This window comes from Enoplosus armatus, chromosome 7, assembly GCF_043641665.1.
Source record: "Enoplosus armatus isolate fEnoArm2 chromosome 7, fEnoArm2.hap1, whole genome shotgun sequence".
NCBI classification, from domain to species: Eukaryota; Metazoa; Chordata; class Actinopteri; order Centrarchiformes; family Enoplosidae; genus Enoplosus; species Enoplosus armatus.
In genome coordinates this window covers 6769821-6786727 of record NC_092186.1, presented here as the reverse complement: position 1 = coordinate 6786727, position 16907 = coordinate 6769821, and the positions used below count along the sequence as shown (strand labels likewise).

General features: G+C 40.7%; 1 protein-coding gene across 1 annotated transcript in view; it reads right to left on the bottom strand.

Moving 5' to 3' along the window:
- Positions 1-11642, bottom strand: part of LOC139287406 (gamma-aminobutyric acid receptor subunit gamma-3) — a 39557-nt gene extending 27915 nt beyond the window's left edge. Inside the window, exons 1-2 of the mRNA XM_070908420.1 lie at positions 11549-11642; positions 166-233 (exon numbers count right to left, since the gene is read on the bottom strand). Of these exons, the coding sequence (XP_070764521.1) occupies positions 166-233; positions 11549-11642 (162 nt within the window). The remainder of the gene's footprint in view (positions 1-165; positions 234-11548) is intronic.
- Positions 11643-16907: the final 5265 nt, after the last annotated feature.

The window sequence follows — 16907 nt, the reverse complement described above, 5'->3', positions numbered from 1 at the left end:
ACACTGCAACTCTCCTCACTCTCCTTATACCAAACTATGGGCAACTCATCGTTTCAAGGTCAGAAATGTCACCATGAAGACCTGTATTTGTACAGATGCAGAGCTGTGTGTAGACAAAGTGTAAATACAGGAAGAACATAACCATAATGAAAGGGATGGACTCACCATATTTATCGATGACACTGGTCCGATGCTGTTCACAAAAATATCCACATCTATAACAGTTGGTTTAACTGTGGGGGGGAAAAAGAGCAAAAATAATTATTGATCAGTTTCATTCAGGCACCATACCTGCCTCTTTTGCAAATCAAAGAGAGGCAAAGTGAAGCTGGATCGATGAGACTTTGCTGTTCTGAATCCTTTTTGAAGAGCGAGTGTGTGCTGTGCGGAGCAGTCCGTAGGGAGCTGCGGTTGTTAATAATGATCACACGTTAGCCTTTATCACATTAACTGCTGTCATAAAACACCTGTATATAAGGGTTCTCTTGAATGCAGCAATTGTGCATCCACGCATTCACAAACGATTCGAACCACAGGCCGCAGACTGCACCATCACGCAACATAGTATTAGACATCGCTGTCAACACCATGTAGAGTATTAGAGCAGGGTAGCCCACTGCTTCTCAATGGAGCAAGTAGTGCAGCTTTAAAGGGGAACTCCACTGATTTTATCAAAGTCTGAGTACTACTACTACTAGCCACAAGTCATGACCTCTGTAGCCCGAAATCTCTGACCGAACTGTCGGCAGTTACAGTTGCACTGTGGGTAATGTGGGCGCCACATTTTGACACGGAAGGAGAGTGCATGAAAAAAAAAAAAAAAGAAGCAATTTCTCTGGTTCTGCTGCAACTTCCGACAATGTTGGAGTGCAAAGCTAAATCAGTGGAGTGCTGTTCTGAGGCAAAAACTACAATTTATCTCACTGGCGTAAGATGACCATGAAAGAACCTTTAGGTAGTAATTTCAATCAGTAACCTTTGTGAAACCTGTGGGTGATAATTGTAAGAGCCAAGGCAACAACTGAAGTGACAACAGAGATTTTAGTCGAGGTGAATCATTCCACTCTCACTAGTTTGACAATGTCCCGCAGTGACCATTGCTGTGAGATGTCAGTGGGACTGAGTCATAAAATTACACATATGTTACAACTAGTCAACAATCGCTGCTGGACTGAGGAGTCTTTCAACCAGATTGCAGCACCACATCAACACACAGCAACACACTCCTCACAGAGTACACTTCCTTTTCCTTACTCCTCCCAGTCCAGTCAGCTTCACTCACGGTGGAACGCCCCTGGCTTTCCCCAGCTCTGCTGCTCTCGACGATGATTTCATGTTCAGCGTAAAAAGTGTCATTTGAAGCTTCAACTTTGAAACTGGCTACCTGACAGCTGTGACACACTGCTGCCACCAGCGTTCGCATTTCCATAGCAAAGAGCTCCCCGATCATTTTACATTACCTGTCTTTGGAGTCATCGTGTCTCGGCCAATTAAATCCACAGCGAGAATTTTTCCACCTGCCAGTCTCAGCTCCGGCGTTCAGCTCACGTGCTAACAGAAGGCCCACTAGAGACCAGTTCTGGAGGGTCCCCGCTGAGGCAGCTTTTCAAAAGCACGATATCTATAACCACACAACTCTGTGAGCAAAACTGCACAGATCCACTCTATTAACCTCTACAAATAAGAAAAATAGCTTTAAAGGTCTGAATGTAATATTTGACAAAATAATTCCAAAACCTTTTAATGATAACTCTTCTCATTTGTGCGTTTCTGTAAAACAGCACCCGTTTCATGACGTACAACTGCCAGATTAGACTGGGCTGCAACCACTTCAAACACTCCTACGAGCTAACAGCTCATTGTGTGGAAGGTAATAATGCCAGCTCCTGCAACAGGATGTATTTTGACCATTAGCGCAGGGAAGGGTGGGGGTGGGGGTCTGTAGGGGCTGCAGCCTCTTTACAGTAGTCCGAAACCAAACTAAAAATAGGTAATAGTAGAGAGTGAGGCTGTATGCGTACATCCACAGGCGCATTTTATTCCGAATTCACACTTTTTATGTGCTGTTTGGAGGCTTTTTGCCTATAAATCCAAGCAAATAACTACTACTACCCACTGTCAACTTGTGGTGGTAAGGAGATGAAAACAGTCTGCACGGAGAAAGTACCGACAGCTGCTCAGTCTGAGGACAGACAGGATCAGGATCAGGATCAGCCTGTACATGTTTACGTCTGCATGTTTAAGATTTTCGAATATTGTTGCAGGTTTAAATATCCTCGATGTTATGGATCATGTTGTTTATTCTGCTGTAAGTTTCAGATTTAACCTATTCATATGAGGAAATTTAATCTAATTAATAGAGATCAATGATGACCTATGATGAGCTCTGATGGTCTTCATCGGGTCTCTCCTCCAAAGTAGAAGTAGAAGTTCTCTGCTAATAATAAGGTCTTACATTATCAGAGTTTCACTGCAGTCATTATGTTTTTTAAAAAAAGTAATATTTTTGTGATCCCATTGGACAGATAAACTGGCTCATTACACTGTTTCCAAAAGAGAACATCACCGGCACTGAAAAAAGTTGAATCTAATTTAGATCCCAGATGTGATCTACAGTACATACTTCATTATATGAAGGTGCACTGCCGCGCAACCCTGTTTCCTATGAATTAGGCTCGTATGCAGCTAATTTGCATTAGTAATTTCAGCAGGAAGCTGCGTGACGTTCATACAGCACAATGAAAAGTAAGAATAGAGGAGGTCGGTGTAGTAGGGGGTGGGCGCACAAGGATGTTATTGAAATACACTGAGAGCATTTTCCCTTACATTTGAATTGATTCTCTCCTTATGGTCTTCACCTTGCGTCTCTTTTCAGATTAGAGCCCACTTTAAAATGATGAATGGCCATCTGTGTGACGATTTTTAAAGGCTGCGCCAATCACAATGGCACAAGACAGAAATAGCAAATGGAGAGCAAACTCTATACTGGCTGTCTAGGAAAATAATGACAGGTCTGTCAAGCTTTTGATTCCTGCATTTGGTCTGGGACATAGCGTAGCTTTAGCCTCTTTAGCCTTTAGCCTATTTTCACATGTCATCATGTAAGAAGCCATCAAGTGCTTATTTAAGACCCTTTTTTTAACTTCTGATTCTGATTCTTTCACAGGGTTCTTGTTTTAACAAACTTCGTCTGCAGCCATGCTGGCTGATCAGGGGGGCTGAATGTTGGCACAGTGGTGCTTTGAGCTAAATGCTAACTTCAGCTAGCTAACACGCGCTGAACGACAATGTTAACATGTCGTAATGTTTACCATGTTGTTCACCATTTTAGTTTAGCATGTTAGCATGCTAGCAAGCACAAAGTACGTCTGAGGCTGATGGGAATGTCATTAGTTTTGTTGGTATTTGGCCATAAACCAAAGTGTTGGACAAATTACAATTCTGGCCTGATGATGGCGCTAGATGAAAAGTCAGGGGGTCACAAAAGTTTTTACAATTCATAATGTTTTGGTAATGTTTACATTACGTTTTACATTTAGATGAGAAGCGGCTTTTGTCTACCTCTGTGTGAAATCAAGGACTCGAGTGGAGAATCTGTTATTACTGTAAACTGTATATGTGCTACAATGGAAAGCGTGATAGAGCAACAGTAAGTAAGGGGGTGGGGCTCAGCAAAGGGTCAACTGGCCAACAGACCCTAAGGCGTGGGTTGTAAAAGACTAAAAACTATAGATAGTAATACAATACAATAATAGTTCAGTTGTTAATTATGTCCCTTTGAAAATTTGCACCTTTGGCGATGAAGCTGCATTACTTTCTTCATTATACGGCGCTAATTGTGTTGCAGGCTATAATTCTGCGCCTGCCTACAGCGCCACTTAGCAGCAGTTAGGCTGGGAGTAGTCATTCAATAAGTGGGGACAGCTCATTAAGTTCAGGAAAACAGATAACATGAACTAGAAATTAATTAGTAGTTGTGTGTGTGTGTGTGTGTGTGTGTGTGTGTGTATCAGTGCAGCCATCAGTGAAACATGGTCATCTGCTAAATATACTGTGTGCTGTTCAGGATGCTGCCTCCTCAGACACCAATATAATACAAGTATGTTGTCTGAAGATGGGCAGTTTTAAATAACAATGGGAAGACAGGAGGATAACAGAGAATGAACTCTCTCAGGGGAGGGTATAATCTGCTCTGCAATGGTGAACGAGTACTTGGAGACATTTAGAAAAACATCCAGTGAGGGGGGGTGGGGGGGGAGACATAACCCCTGGTGAGATTTATTTGTCATTAGGGTGGGCAGAGGATGATGAACAGGTCCGCGGAGACATTAGCTAATCTCAGTCCAGGTTTAGCACTGGAGCCCGGCCCTGTCTGATGAATGGATGTACATTAGCTGCTAGTGAAGAGCGGGGACACACTGCAGCCCCGTCCCTCTGTTTGAAATACTGACAGTGTTATTTATGGCAAACATGAACATGTGACCCCGGCAGGATATTTGCCTTTTAATGTTGATATAAAATGAGCTACTGTGTCCTCGTCAGGCCACACCAGACTGTCGTGAGTTTCAGCAAAAAAGTATTCAACATTTGTAACTTAACCGGAGTTTGGAGTTTGACTTCTGTAAGACTTTTGTCACATTCATTCCCACCTCTCTTTATCTTTTCGTCCCTTTGTTTATGTGAACTGTTTAACAAATGAACAAACAGCATTGCAGATGCAGATTGAGTGTGTCTGTCCTTTCCAAGGGTAACTCCATGTTTACAAAGGACTGAAATATTTAATGAGTTGATTAGACTTCCACTGATGTGAAGCATCAAACTGATCAATTCTTTTGACCTCTGCTGGCCTGCATGTTATCCTGAGTGGGTTTGGATCTTCCCACCACATCCTCTCCTGAATGGCTCCTCAGTCAGGGAAGATAATCCATCTTTGATTTTCAATAAGTCCTCACCACCAATCACGAAAAAGGTTACGGGGCAGTAGGTGCTGCCTACACTGCATATTAGCGATGGCTGGTCAGTGCCGGAATAAAGTGGATTAATTCTCCTATTTGAATTCTAAATAACTTGGCAGAAATACTAATAATAATATTTCTCACTTTTTTGTCCCCTGCCTCCTTTGCATCAAGTCCCGGGAACTCTGCCTCTGATTGGCTAGTACTCATTGCCTCTATTGGATAGGTTGGTTGAGGTTAGAGTTAGTGTGAGCCAATCAGAGGCAGAGTAGAGGTGAGACTTGACAAAGGAGGTGGGAGAAAAAAACGCATTTTTTTCCCTGAAGTATTCATACTGCATATCAATACTACAATACATACATTTGATACATTATGCACACATTAATGTATATGAAAGTATGGAGCCCCATTCTGCCAGGAAAATAAAAGAAATAGATAAAAAGTTAAACATGATAAAAATAAACATACTAAGTCAATATTATGAGTTAATGAATCAGAATCATGAGATAATAAGTCAGAAGTTTTTACTTATCTATCATTTTTACTTTCCTGTAATTATAACTTAGTAACTCAACTTTTGAGTATCCCATAATTTTGACTTGATAACTCAAAAGTTTGGCTTATCATCGCATAAATTCACTTCGTAAGTAAAGATTATGACTTACTATACTCATAATTCTAACTATCCTATCTCATTATTTTAGTAACTCTTAATATTGACTTGAATATCTCATTATTTTGACTTACTGTGAGCATATGTACTTTTACCATGCATACTGTTACTTTTCACCTTTCCTGGCAGAAAGCGCAAAGTAGTGTTTTATCACCTTCTACTTTCTCAAACTAGGACTTGTGTATTGTCTCTGGAGTAACTGGTCTCCACTGCTGCACATTTTTGTCCACTCATTAATCACATAAGCTAGCAGGAACTCCCAATGACATAACTACATGTGGGAAAGTCGCTGCCTATTCTTGGTTGTCGTCTATGTACTCGGAGCTGCAGCATAATGACTTATGGCACTGAGACTTCAACTCCTCCTCTCACTGTCCAGGCTCATTACTAGAAGAAATGCCAAGGGCTCTGAAATATTCAAAAAGCAGAACAGATCACCTCCCCCCGGCTAACTGTACCACGGCCGATCATCCGTCACCCAGTAAGCAGCTCGACACCAAAGCTAGTTTAAGGAGGGCTCTCTTTAATGAATGTGCGGGAAAATAACTGCAGCTGCAACTAAAACTGGATCTCGCACGTACAAATGGAGTAAATGAAAGATATACCATGTTATAATATTATTTATAAATAATACTTTTGTTGACAGCATGATTTACTCTCATCGGGGAGCTAGCTTTGGCACAGGTGGCACAGGCCTGCTAATATATCTGGAACCCCCCTCGGATCACACACTGTACAGGAGAGGGTCTAAGAACAGAGGGTGTCGTATGCAGTACAGACTGTAAAGCCCCCTGAGGCTTTGTGACTTGTGATATGGGGCTATATCAATAATAACTGACTTGACTTGACTTGACTTAGCAGACGGCTGTATAACATGAAACATGCCCCAACATAGTTTGACACGTTTTTATTATATCCAGTTATATTGTTGTTCATAGACTTTGAAGATATAGAGACAGAATGTGATCAAACAGACTAGAAGTCAGGAAACATGGGGAGGGAGAGGGGGGTCTGGGGCTTTACGTGGTATACAGCTTAACCATTAAGCAACCGGGACGCTGTAAAATCTACTGTAACTGGTGAATATATAACCTTGTGCATGAATTATTCCCCAATCCTCACTCACCTCATTTGATTGCGACCGACTGAGCTTCAACATTTCCAGAACAAAAAGTTTCCTGTCCATGACATGCAGCTCTGATTAATTACTGTGAGCTAAACATACAATGTGTAAGGCACATCAATCAATCACTGTCATCTGCTAAACTGAGTCTGACAGGTCCTGACAGCGTCTTTTGTAGCCAACTTGGTTACTAGGTGATGATCTAAATAAAAGCCCCGGTCAGTTTTCTGTGTAAAAGCGTTTGAAACAAGGCACATTCCTTTTTTTCCCCGTTTTCAGGCTGATGTTCTTCCTCTGTTATGCCATGCTGCTTTGAAAAGCCTATTATATTACAGTGACGGTGTCAGCTTTTAACTGCTTTCGTCTTGACATTATGCACAATGGAGAGAGAAAAAAACACAGCTGTTAATTATCAGGGGATTTTCTGCATCAGAGAGCTACACATGTACTCATGGAACAGGAGATTGTCATACAATCAAATCCTGTTTTGGATTCTATTCATGGTCGGCATTTTTTTTTTTAGAAATATTTATTCAACATATTTACATTCTGTAATCACCTCTCTATATAGTAGTTTTCATTGGTAGTGGCGGAGTCTGCCACGAGAGATTTATAGGAAATGATGCAGTAATCCAGTGTTTTTAATTTTTTTAATTTTAATTTACTATCAGCCTCACTGTTTACTGTTAAATCTCTTGTCATTAAGTTACCACTAGTGCAAACATTTCCTGCTGCAGCTAGTTAACATTAAAAGCATTCAACCGACGAAACACAGGGTGGCTTTTGTTGTGAGTCACAGGAAATGCAATATATTTGTCACCAAGGTTAGCCACCGTGACGCTGAGCCTCCATCAAAAATGCATCTACAAAAGAAGACATTGTTCATTTGTCTTTTGCTGAACAGTGACCACAAATAACAATTACAGGACAATGCTAAATGCTAATACGTAGCATAACAGCAGAACAAGTAGAAAAAATTCAGTGAACTGACTTAGTGATAATATTTTTATATTTATTTATATCTGTCTAAAGTTTGCTAACATTAGATAGCGTTAGCTGGTCACACCACGATGTACTGAACTGAGTGAGAGTGGATTTTATTGCTTCAAAGTTTCATTTGTAACCGGAAGGAAGTGTCTTTCAAAAGTTACATAGTCTCGCTAAGATATGACACTTGGTGAATTAATGAAGTCTAATTGAAAGTCACTTCTCCTAATATTTTTCTCCTTTCAACATTAAACATTGAATACCTCTACAGGCAGACATGACACGACTGAGACACACATTCAGTTCAGTGTGGACTGTCTCTGTAGCACTTTACATTCAAGCCACGTGGTGGAAATGCCCCTTGTTGTTTAACCATGGGCCATCACAAGCTTTAAAAAGTCACATTCATGAATGCTCCAGAGGACAAGGTCAAATGACTTTAGTGCACCATCTGCCATCAAAGGGCCAGCATCACAACAAATGACTTTATAATTTACTTATCTGTGCGGTCAGGGGGATTTAAATAAAGAAAGCTAATTGCCAACATCCTAGTTATCATTGCTTCTTTGAAATTATCCGCACAAGTTAATTTGGCCTATTTTGGCTGGGCAACCAGGGAGCAATACACATCTGTGATACACAATAGAATAATAATGGTAGTCCCTAGAGTTGCTTAGTGAAAAGGTCACCGTGTTTATTACTTAGACAATTAGTTGCTACATCCAGTGGTTACCAGTTGAATATATATTAACATATACATAGCTACGACCCAGAGATAATTATCACCAGACTCCGCAGCTCTTCTCAGCTTCATAGCATCTTTTAGCTAATTGTTGTTGCTTTGTGGCTCTCACCTGTACTGTGTTGTTTCAGTCTCATCGTAATGTTGTTTTCAGTGTAAAAGCTTACGTTAGCCATCTCAACTTAAAAAGGTGATAATATGCCAGCTTCTTTCCTCGGCCCCCAAGTGGCCAAAAAAGTTATTGCAGGTTTGGAAGATTGCGTAATATGAGGTGAGATTGGTCAACTGCTGTTTCTGAATGCTCAGTGACAATAATGTCAATTTTGTTTTGACTTTTGTTGTTGTTTTGTTTATTGTTCTTCTCTTCCTTCAAGGCAACTTGATCAATATAAGTATTCACCTTTGTCGTCTGTCACTTAATGATGCACCCACTCAATGACAATCACATGGCTTCAACGTAATGAAGGATGAAGTCCAGAAGATGAAAAAGCTAATTTTAATGACATGAATGGTTTATTTAAAATTGTGCAGCTGAGCATCCTGTGACTAACAGATGAGCCCGAGAGGTGAGGGTTATGTGTTGGACACATAACATGGAACTGCCCTAAGACTCAAGTAATGCAGATGCTAAAGACTGTTTGCTAGAACTACGGTAGGACCGAGCCTACAGGATAACCTGATGCTGAGGGTTGCTCCTGAGGGCGATGCTAACTTCCAGGTTGGCCTACAAAAATACGTCATCCCTGCAGCACTCTCCTTTTTTGCTCTGTTTTTGGTCTCCACTGACTCTGAGGGAAATATCTCTGTCTTTAGCTGCTAAATGCTATTTTCACCAGCTAGTTTAAAGACGTTAAAACACTTCATAGAGGTGAACTGCTGAGGTGGGTAATAACTTTCTGTAGGTTCATCACTACAAGGGACCACTTTCACATTACACATGGTCATTTGATCCATTATGATATAAATAGTGGTGATAGCAGCTTTAAGGTCTACCTTATGTGTACTGACCTCTACACCAGCATCAGTCATATTAACATAAATACTGATGACACAATTAAGTTAGCCAGATGCCGGCTGCTCGACCAATTCATCAGTGATAGACACTGAATTTCTAAGTGTATCGAGACATAATGAAAATAACGACCACAAGTGCTAAAGACAAACAAACTGCCGCGGCAAAGAAGAGTCGTGGTCACAAGTTGAATCTGAGGCAACAACCATTTTCTGAAGCAGCGCATCCTTAAAGATTGTGACTCTATAATACAACAGGGTATTGAAATCTTAAGTGTCAGCTGAGATATAGTAACTGCGGTCTACAACCATTAATTGTCCTAGTTATTGCCTACATTTATCTTTCAACAAATACCTCACAATGAACAAGTCAAGGAAATATTTTACATGAAGCCAGTCTCTCTTATTGTACAGGGTATGACCATCACACTCTTTCTTCATCCTGACACCAAAGACCCTCAGAGAGGAAACAGAAGCAGAGCCTGCCTCTACATGACCAACGGACACGTTCTCAGATCTTCTCACACTGTATATGACATGAGGAAATACAGCAAGCACGAGAGTCGTCTGTGAACTCCTCGCATCTCTTTCCTGCATTCAAAGTTTCAACCTCCAAATGTAATTTATATTCATGAGGATACGCTGATGGGCTACATCCTGACCTTTGTTGCTGTAGGTCAGTAAGTAACAAACAGCTGAAAAACTGGGGGATGTTCTTCTTGCTTGAAATAAACGGTATATTCCTCAAAATGTTGTTATTGTGCTATCCCCCTATTGAATCTTTTTTTTTAAATTTTACCTGTTAAATTAGGTTTTTGGATCATTACCTCAACTTTCCATATGTGGGTCAAAAATGACCCTACCTGAGATGAGCCTGAATTGTTGAATTCATCATTATTTTACACAGCGAGCCCAGTAAATTGACAGCTGTTTGACATCACATTTACACTATGATTACAATTATATGAGAGAGTATCTGCAATTATAATTTGATTAGCTAGCTAACGTTTGTGTAGTTGTGGATGTATTGACAACATAACTAGCAGCTTTGTAGGGTATCTTAGCAGCTAAGTAGCACCATATTTTGCAGAGATAGACTCTTCCTATAATATTATTATAGTTGTACCTTTTTAATAAACCTATTTATTGGTTGGTAGGTGGCATAGTGTTCACAGTTTTACGATTGCAGATACAGTATGTATATAGGGATGTGATTTTGTATTTCTTCATGTGTAGTGTTGACATGGCTGACAGAGACGATCACCAAATGATCACAGCCCATCCTCAAGGATCTTACAAAGAAAGGACCCCCCCCCCCACCCAACTATGAGCCCAGTTCATTGAAGCATCCTTTTCAAATAGAAAGGATGCCCAAGTAAAAATGATCGTAAACTGAAATGCAATTTCTTCTTACCTCCTTTGTTATGTGCAAAACCACGAGGACGACATGTGTTTATTACTGACAAAAACTTTTGATTTTGACTTCTGATTCTGCATCAAATGACGTGTGCCTCTAAGGGTTAGGCGTGTTATAGATATCAAAACACTCTGACTTTACCCGAAGCAGACAATGAGCCACGACAACACTACAAGAAGCACAATGATGTCACCTCAACACCTCACTTGCAAAACAGGTAAAGCAGTTATAAGCAGCTGTGATGGCCGACCACGGAAAGTATTCCTTACGGTGCCATATGACTGCAGCTATAAGGCATCTGAATGCATTGTGGAGGTTTACAGCAGCTCTTACGTTGCATTATTTTTGCATCATGTTATTCCTGTTCTGTGATACATCATATTGTTCCTATATATTGCTTCTTCTTCTTCTTTTTTATTCATAAAGATGAGATATCTGTTCTACTTTAATTACAAGTGACTCTTAAGACAGTGGCAGCCATTTATCAGATTACAACTGAATGTGCAGGTTTACACAGGTCACTTCCTGCAGCATTCATCAGGTCCATTTAAATAGCTGGTTTACATCTATGGATGTCATGGATTCACAGTCTGCAGCAAGGTGAAAAATACCTTGTGACTGAAGCAGAGGAGTCACTTACCTCCGATGTCCGGCCGCAGCTTCTTGTCATATTCTTTCAGCAGATTGTTGAGTATTTCCGTGGCGTCGGTGTCCTGTGATTTCGGAGCCAGCATCTGGTTCACGGTGACATCCTCGTAGTCCTCCTCGTACTCGATTGTTAGAGAGCTGTAAAGGTGAAATGCAGGTAGTGTGTTCTGCAGACTGCATGCACGTGAGCATCATCTTAGTGCCACAGAGGGTCCTTTAACATAAACTTAGAGCCAAAAGAATAAAGTTATCATCACAGGAGCTGAAGTTTGTCTTCTCCAACATCCCTGAGCACAACACAATTTCCCCCAGCTGTTTGAAAACAAAAGCTCGCCACTTACCACATATGAAGGGCAGACAGGAGTAAGACATAAGCCAGTAATTTGGACATGTTCCTCGCGGGGGTGACAACAAGTAGAGATGTGTCAGAGGACGGCGCGCGCCTCGGTGTCTGGACGCGGTGGTCGCAGCTGCTCAGAGGAGGGCAGAGCTCCTCGTAGTTTGTAATCCCACAGAAATGTCAGTCATTGTCCAAATCAGGCGTGTTTCTCTTTACAGTAAAATCCTTCCTCTCAGGCGTGTCTCGGACGCGGGAGCAGCTTCTCGCTTGTAAGGTTTTGCAGATTGCGGACACTGCTGGTCTCACGCAGGTGCGCGCACTCTGAATGCATCCTCCGAAAAGCCCCGAATTCATCCAAAACTCCTCTGTGGGTCTGCGTCACTCCACTTTCTTAGGGACTACTTCGCAGCTCCCGCAAGAGCTGTTAAACCAGCATAAACACACTTTTTGTTTCTTCTTTCCTGATTATTTGATAGATAATTAAATTGAATTAAATTAAATTAAAACGTGATTGGATTGAACTGGACTGGAATACTTTGAATTGTATAGCATATTATACCAGTAGATCAGGCTTTGACTTTAAAGTAACTAAACCTGTGCCAGTAATATAGGTTGCACCCCTTTTCTTCTTCCTCTCTCTCTTTTGAAATGTTGCGGTTGCTGTTATATTTTTCCATCGATTAATTCATTCATTTATCTGTTTTGGTGATGCACCTGCAGCTTGGGCACAGGTGATGTGGACCTCTTTGGAGCTCTTGTTAGTTGCCACATATTCATTTGAAAGCTTGCATATCAAAGTGCTGCAAGAGCTCTTTCATAGCTGCCAAATTCTACTAATTGGCATGCGGCCTAATACAGCAGGGAGCCACCTTTGTAGCTGGATTGTGATTGAGGGTTCTTGTCATGCTGTGTTTGAATTTCCTGTATCAACAGTGGAAGTGGCGTGCACAACCAGCGGTGGAGATTTAGCACTTAAAGGAGTTATAATATTACACTTTCATAAAGTCTGGGCTGACTCACAAGAGACAGGTTGAAAAGATGGCCTCCTAAATGCCCACTTCTTTCAAACCCCACATCTCCAGTACATAATGCATATATAACACAGGCTTTATAAGATTTTAAGTCTAAAGCCCAAGCTGATGTAACCCTGATGACATCACTACGACTATCATCAGGGTTATCTTTTCAAATGTTTTCAAAATCCCCCTTAAATAAAAGTTGTCCTATCTTCTTTAGAGACATGCACCAGAGAGACAGAGAGAGAGGTGTGAAAATGAAAAAAGAAATGACTCAAGTGAGCACATGCTGGAAATAAGGGTTCCCTCGGTCAGTATTAGGAAGCGTGAAGTGGTTCCCTCTCAGCAGTTCTTAAACAGGGTCATTCAGAGGTTTTCTTCAGATTAATGTGACCTCTGGCTGAGCTTCAGTGAATCTCTTTCACCAGAACCAAACAACAAGTTCTCCCTCTGTCGGCCCCTTGTGTTCTTCCTCTGACACACACGGAGGATTCTTGAAGGGTAGAAATGAACTGAGATTAAATAATCCCTCTGTGACAGCATCTCGTAAATGTAGTTTCATTTGGTTTTGATGGCACCAAATAATGTGAATCATGTCTTTACAGCATCAAAGTCAGACTAATAGCAGGTTGTCTGCCCCCTCCCCTCCCCTTGACAAAAACATGAACCACAGCCACAGGGGCGTCATGAGACTCGCGTGGCCGTACACGGCAGCAGGCAGCAGGCTCAGTATGTTGTTTGACAGCCGGTGTGATCCTCTGACATCGATCCTGTCTGCAGTGATGCCGCTGAAGCTGCCTGCTGTCGTCCTCTGCTGGTTAAAAAGAGAAATGCAGGCGCGTTGAATCCACTGGGACCTTATTGCTCGGCGTTCACCAGTGAGTGGTGTGCTGCCCACTGCAACAAACAAAACCTCAGTGGTCCCATAGGACATGATGGTGAATTCATGTATTTTATTCTTTTGGAATAAATTGACTCTAAATGTGGTCGAACGGTTTATATTCAAGTCAAGCTTCATTTTAATGCGTTTAGATTATTTAGTTTTATATTCCAGATAATAATTATCCATTGTTTCCAATCCATTAAACTCAAAATAGAAAGTATTTCTAGTCCTACTTATTATACGTGTTAATATGATGTACATTAATTCTCACCTGAGCAGAATGGAAACATTTTACACTTTTAAACATTTCTTCACACGCCTCTTCTGACTTTACCAAATGGATGGATCCTAAACATGTTTTGTTATGATTGCATTAAGCACATTAAGCCTGATTCAGTCTGTAAAACTGTGATATTATACAGAATAACACAGGGAATACTATCCATAATGGTGCATCTTTGCATGCCAATATAATGCCAGTGTACTAAAGCAAACATATTGTAACCACAAAAAGACTGCATATGGCATGGCATATTTATTTTGGGGTATTTTTGTTTATTACAATGCAGAAAGGGACAGAGAACTTCCCATAACCATGTGCACAACATAATTGCTAATTATCTTACCATGAATGGCAGTAGTGGTAAAGAAATGCAACTTTTTCCCCCTTTGATTACTGTCAAAATGTTGCTATGTATTGCTGTAAATGTCTATTACAGCAGTGTAAATTGCAGTTAAATGTAAGCTTTCCAGCATTACAGTGCTACGGTAGCTTACTGTGTTTGACGGTAAATTATTAAATCTCCAAGTGATGCGTGAGGCGTGTGAGCGTTCATCCCACCACCAATCTAAAGTACATATTATTGTAACATTCCTGCTCAGTGTGCATTGACCGGGCAGGGAGCACAATATATAATCGATTTGATGAAAGGTCTCACAGATCATATCAGAATTTGCAAAATTGCTCAGAATATAAAATACTGGTGTAAAAAGACTAGATAGTGAAGATGACTGCTTTAGTAACGTGCTGAAGAAGATCAGGCTGAATGATTTGCTTTAACTTTCAAATGACTTCTTTAAACTCTTTTTTATAGCCTTGTTTTTGTGTCTTGTTTTTGACCTCCCTTTTATGATGCTTGCCTTTATTTAGTATTCTAATATTTCCTTCCTGTTTTTATTACTTTGCTGTCAGATTCTTGTTTTCATCCTTTGTTACTGTGGTTTAAAAGTGGTATATTAATTTAAAAAGGCTTTTTATTACCCGCATGCAACTGCAGGGTTTGGATCAAGGTGACTGAATGATTTTTTAGACTGATTTGATGTTTGAGGTCGTCTTCGTAAATCCAATACAGTGATATAATCAACATAGATATTGTATCTTTATGCAGTGCAGTGACTGAGGCTGAATGTTGAGTAAGGTTCATGGAAAGATAAGGCTGGTTGCATAAATGGGATGATACAACGGTACAGTTCTTTGTGCCACTGCAGAGGAAAGGTACATCCTGGTACATACATCTGTAGTAACAGCAGAGAGTGCTGACTCAGCCTGGCAGAAATCAAATTACACCAGTGAGCTACATGCAGGAGCTACAGATATTCTGTATGCTGATAAAGTAGCTGCAGTATAGGTGTGAACAGAAGGTACAGCGAGTGTCCTCTCATCCTTACTGACGAAGCAGTTTTGCAAACATGTCATAGATAGCACCCATAATGAATAGTGCCTTATACTAAAATTACCTACATACCCCACAGGATTTTTACTCTTAACACCTTCACAGTTCTTCAATTGGCCCTGAGCCACAGCTCGTACACACCTGTTTGAGGTATATTTGCTCCTTTCTTGTCTATACACATGAAAATCCCACAATAAAGGAGAGTTAGATGAGAAGAATGATACCACTCTCGCACCTGTACGGTAATTGTAAAGCTACAGCCAGCAGCTGGTTAGCTTAGCTTAGCATAAAGACTGGGAGCAGGGGTTAACAGCTAGCCTGACTCCATCAGAGGTATCAAAAGCTGCCAACCAGCACCTCTAAAGGTGTGTTCAGAAAGCGAGGAGAATTTTCACCTTGTGTCGCTCGCGTGAATTTGACTACTGGTTGTGTTTATTGTACCAACTGTCATTAGCTGTAAGCTAGCTCGCTATAACTCTGGTTCTGTCTCTCTGCCATTTCCTCTTGTCTCCGTACGTTTATGAAGCTGATTCATAAAGATATGATATAGAACATGTTAATAAGTGACCTTAGAGGTGCTGATAGGTGGATTTTGTTTCCTTCAGAGACGGGCTAGTTGTTTCCCCCTGTTTCCAGTCTTTGTGCTAAGCTAAGCTAACCGGCTGATGGAGGTAGCTTCATATTAACCGTACAGACCGTGAGCCTATTTCCCTCAAATGTCAAATATTACTTCAAATTCAGTCATGGCCGGACACTGATGTCATGGTCTGTTTTAGTTTGTAAAGGAGTTGCATTACAACATAATTCACATTCTGTGAACATTGACATTGAATTTAAGTAAGTGTTAGTTGACGCAACACAACAGTAATGTTGTGCTTTTTGCGAACAAACAGTGGAGCAGCCTGCTTTAATGTGGAATTCAATTAAAGTCTTATTCTGTTGAATCAGGGACATTGAGATTGAAGGGCTTAATCAATTTCCAGGAACTTATTTCATCAGAATAATTGTATTGTAATCACATAAAAATTATACACATGTTGGCTTTAAAGACATAAAACATAACATAACATCACTTTTATAATGGAAAAACAATATATATATAAAGTATGTATGTATATGTGCATCTATTTATGTCTGTTGATTTAGCATTTTACAGCATCAACCTGCCGCAAAAATAACTGAAACTGCCTCGTTTTCTTTGGCTGAATCAGTATGCCGTGTGTAAAACGGAGTATGATTTGATAGCGCTGTGGTGGTGGATGAGAGAGGACGCTCCTCTTCACCAGCATGTACTGCAGCCCATCTTTGCTTCTGCAGCCATACACTGCGAATGATGTCATTTGGTGCCATCAGTGACAGCTTAATTTGGTGTAGAGTATGGGCCTTGCTGAATGGAAAAAGCAACTTAAATGGAGCTAAATCCTCGACAAACAGATGTG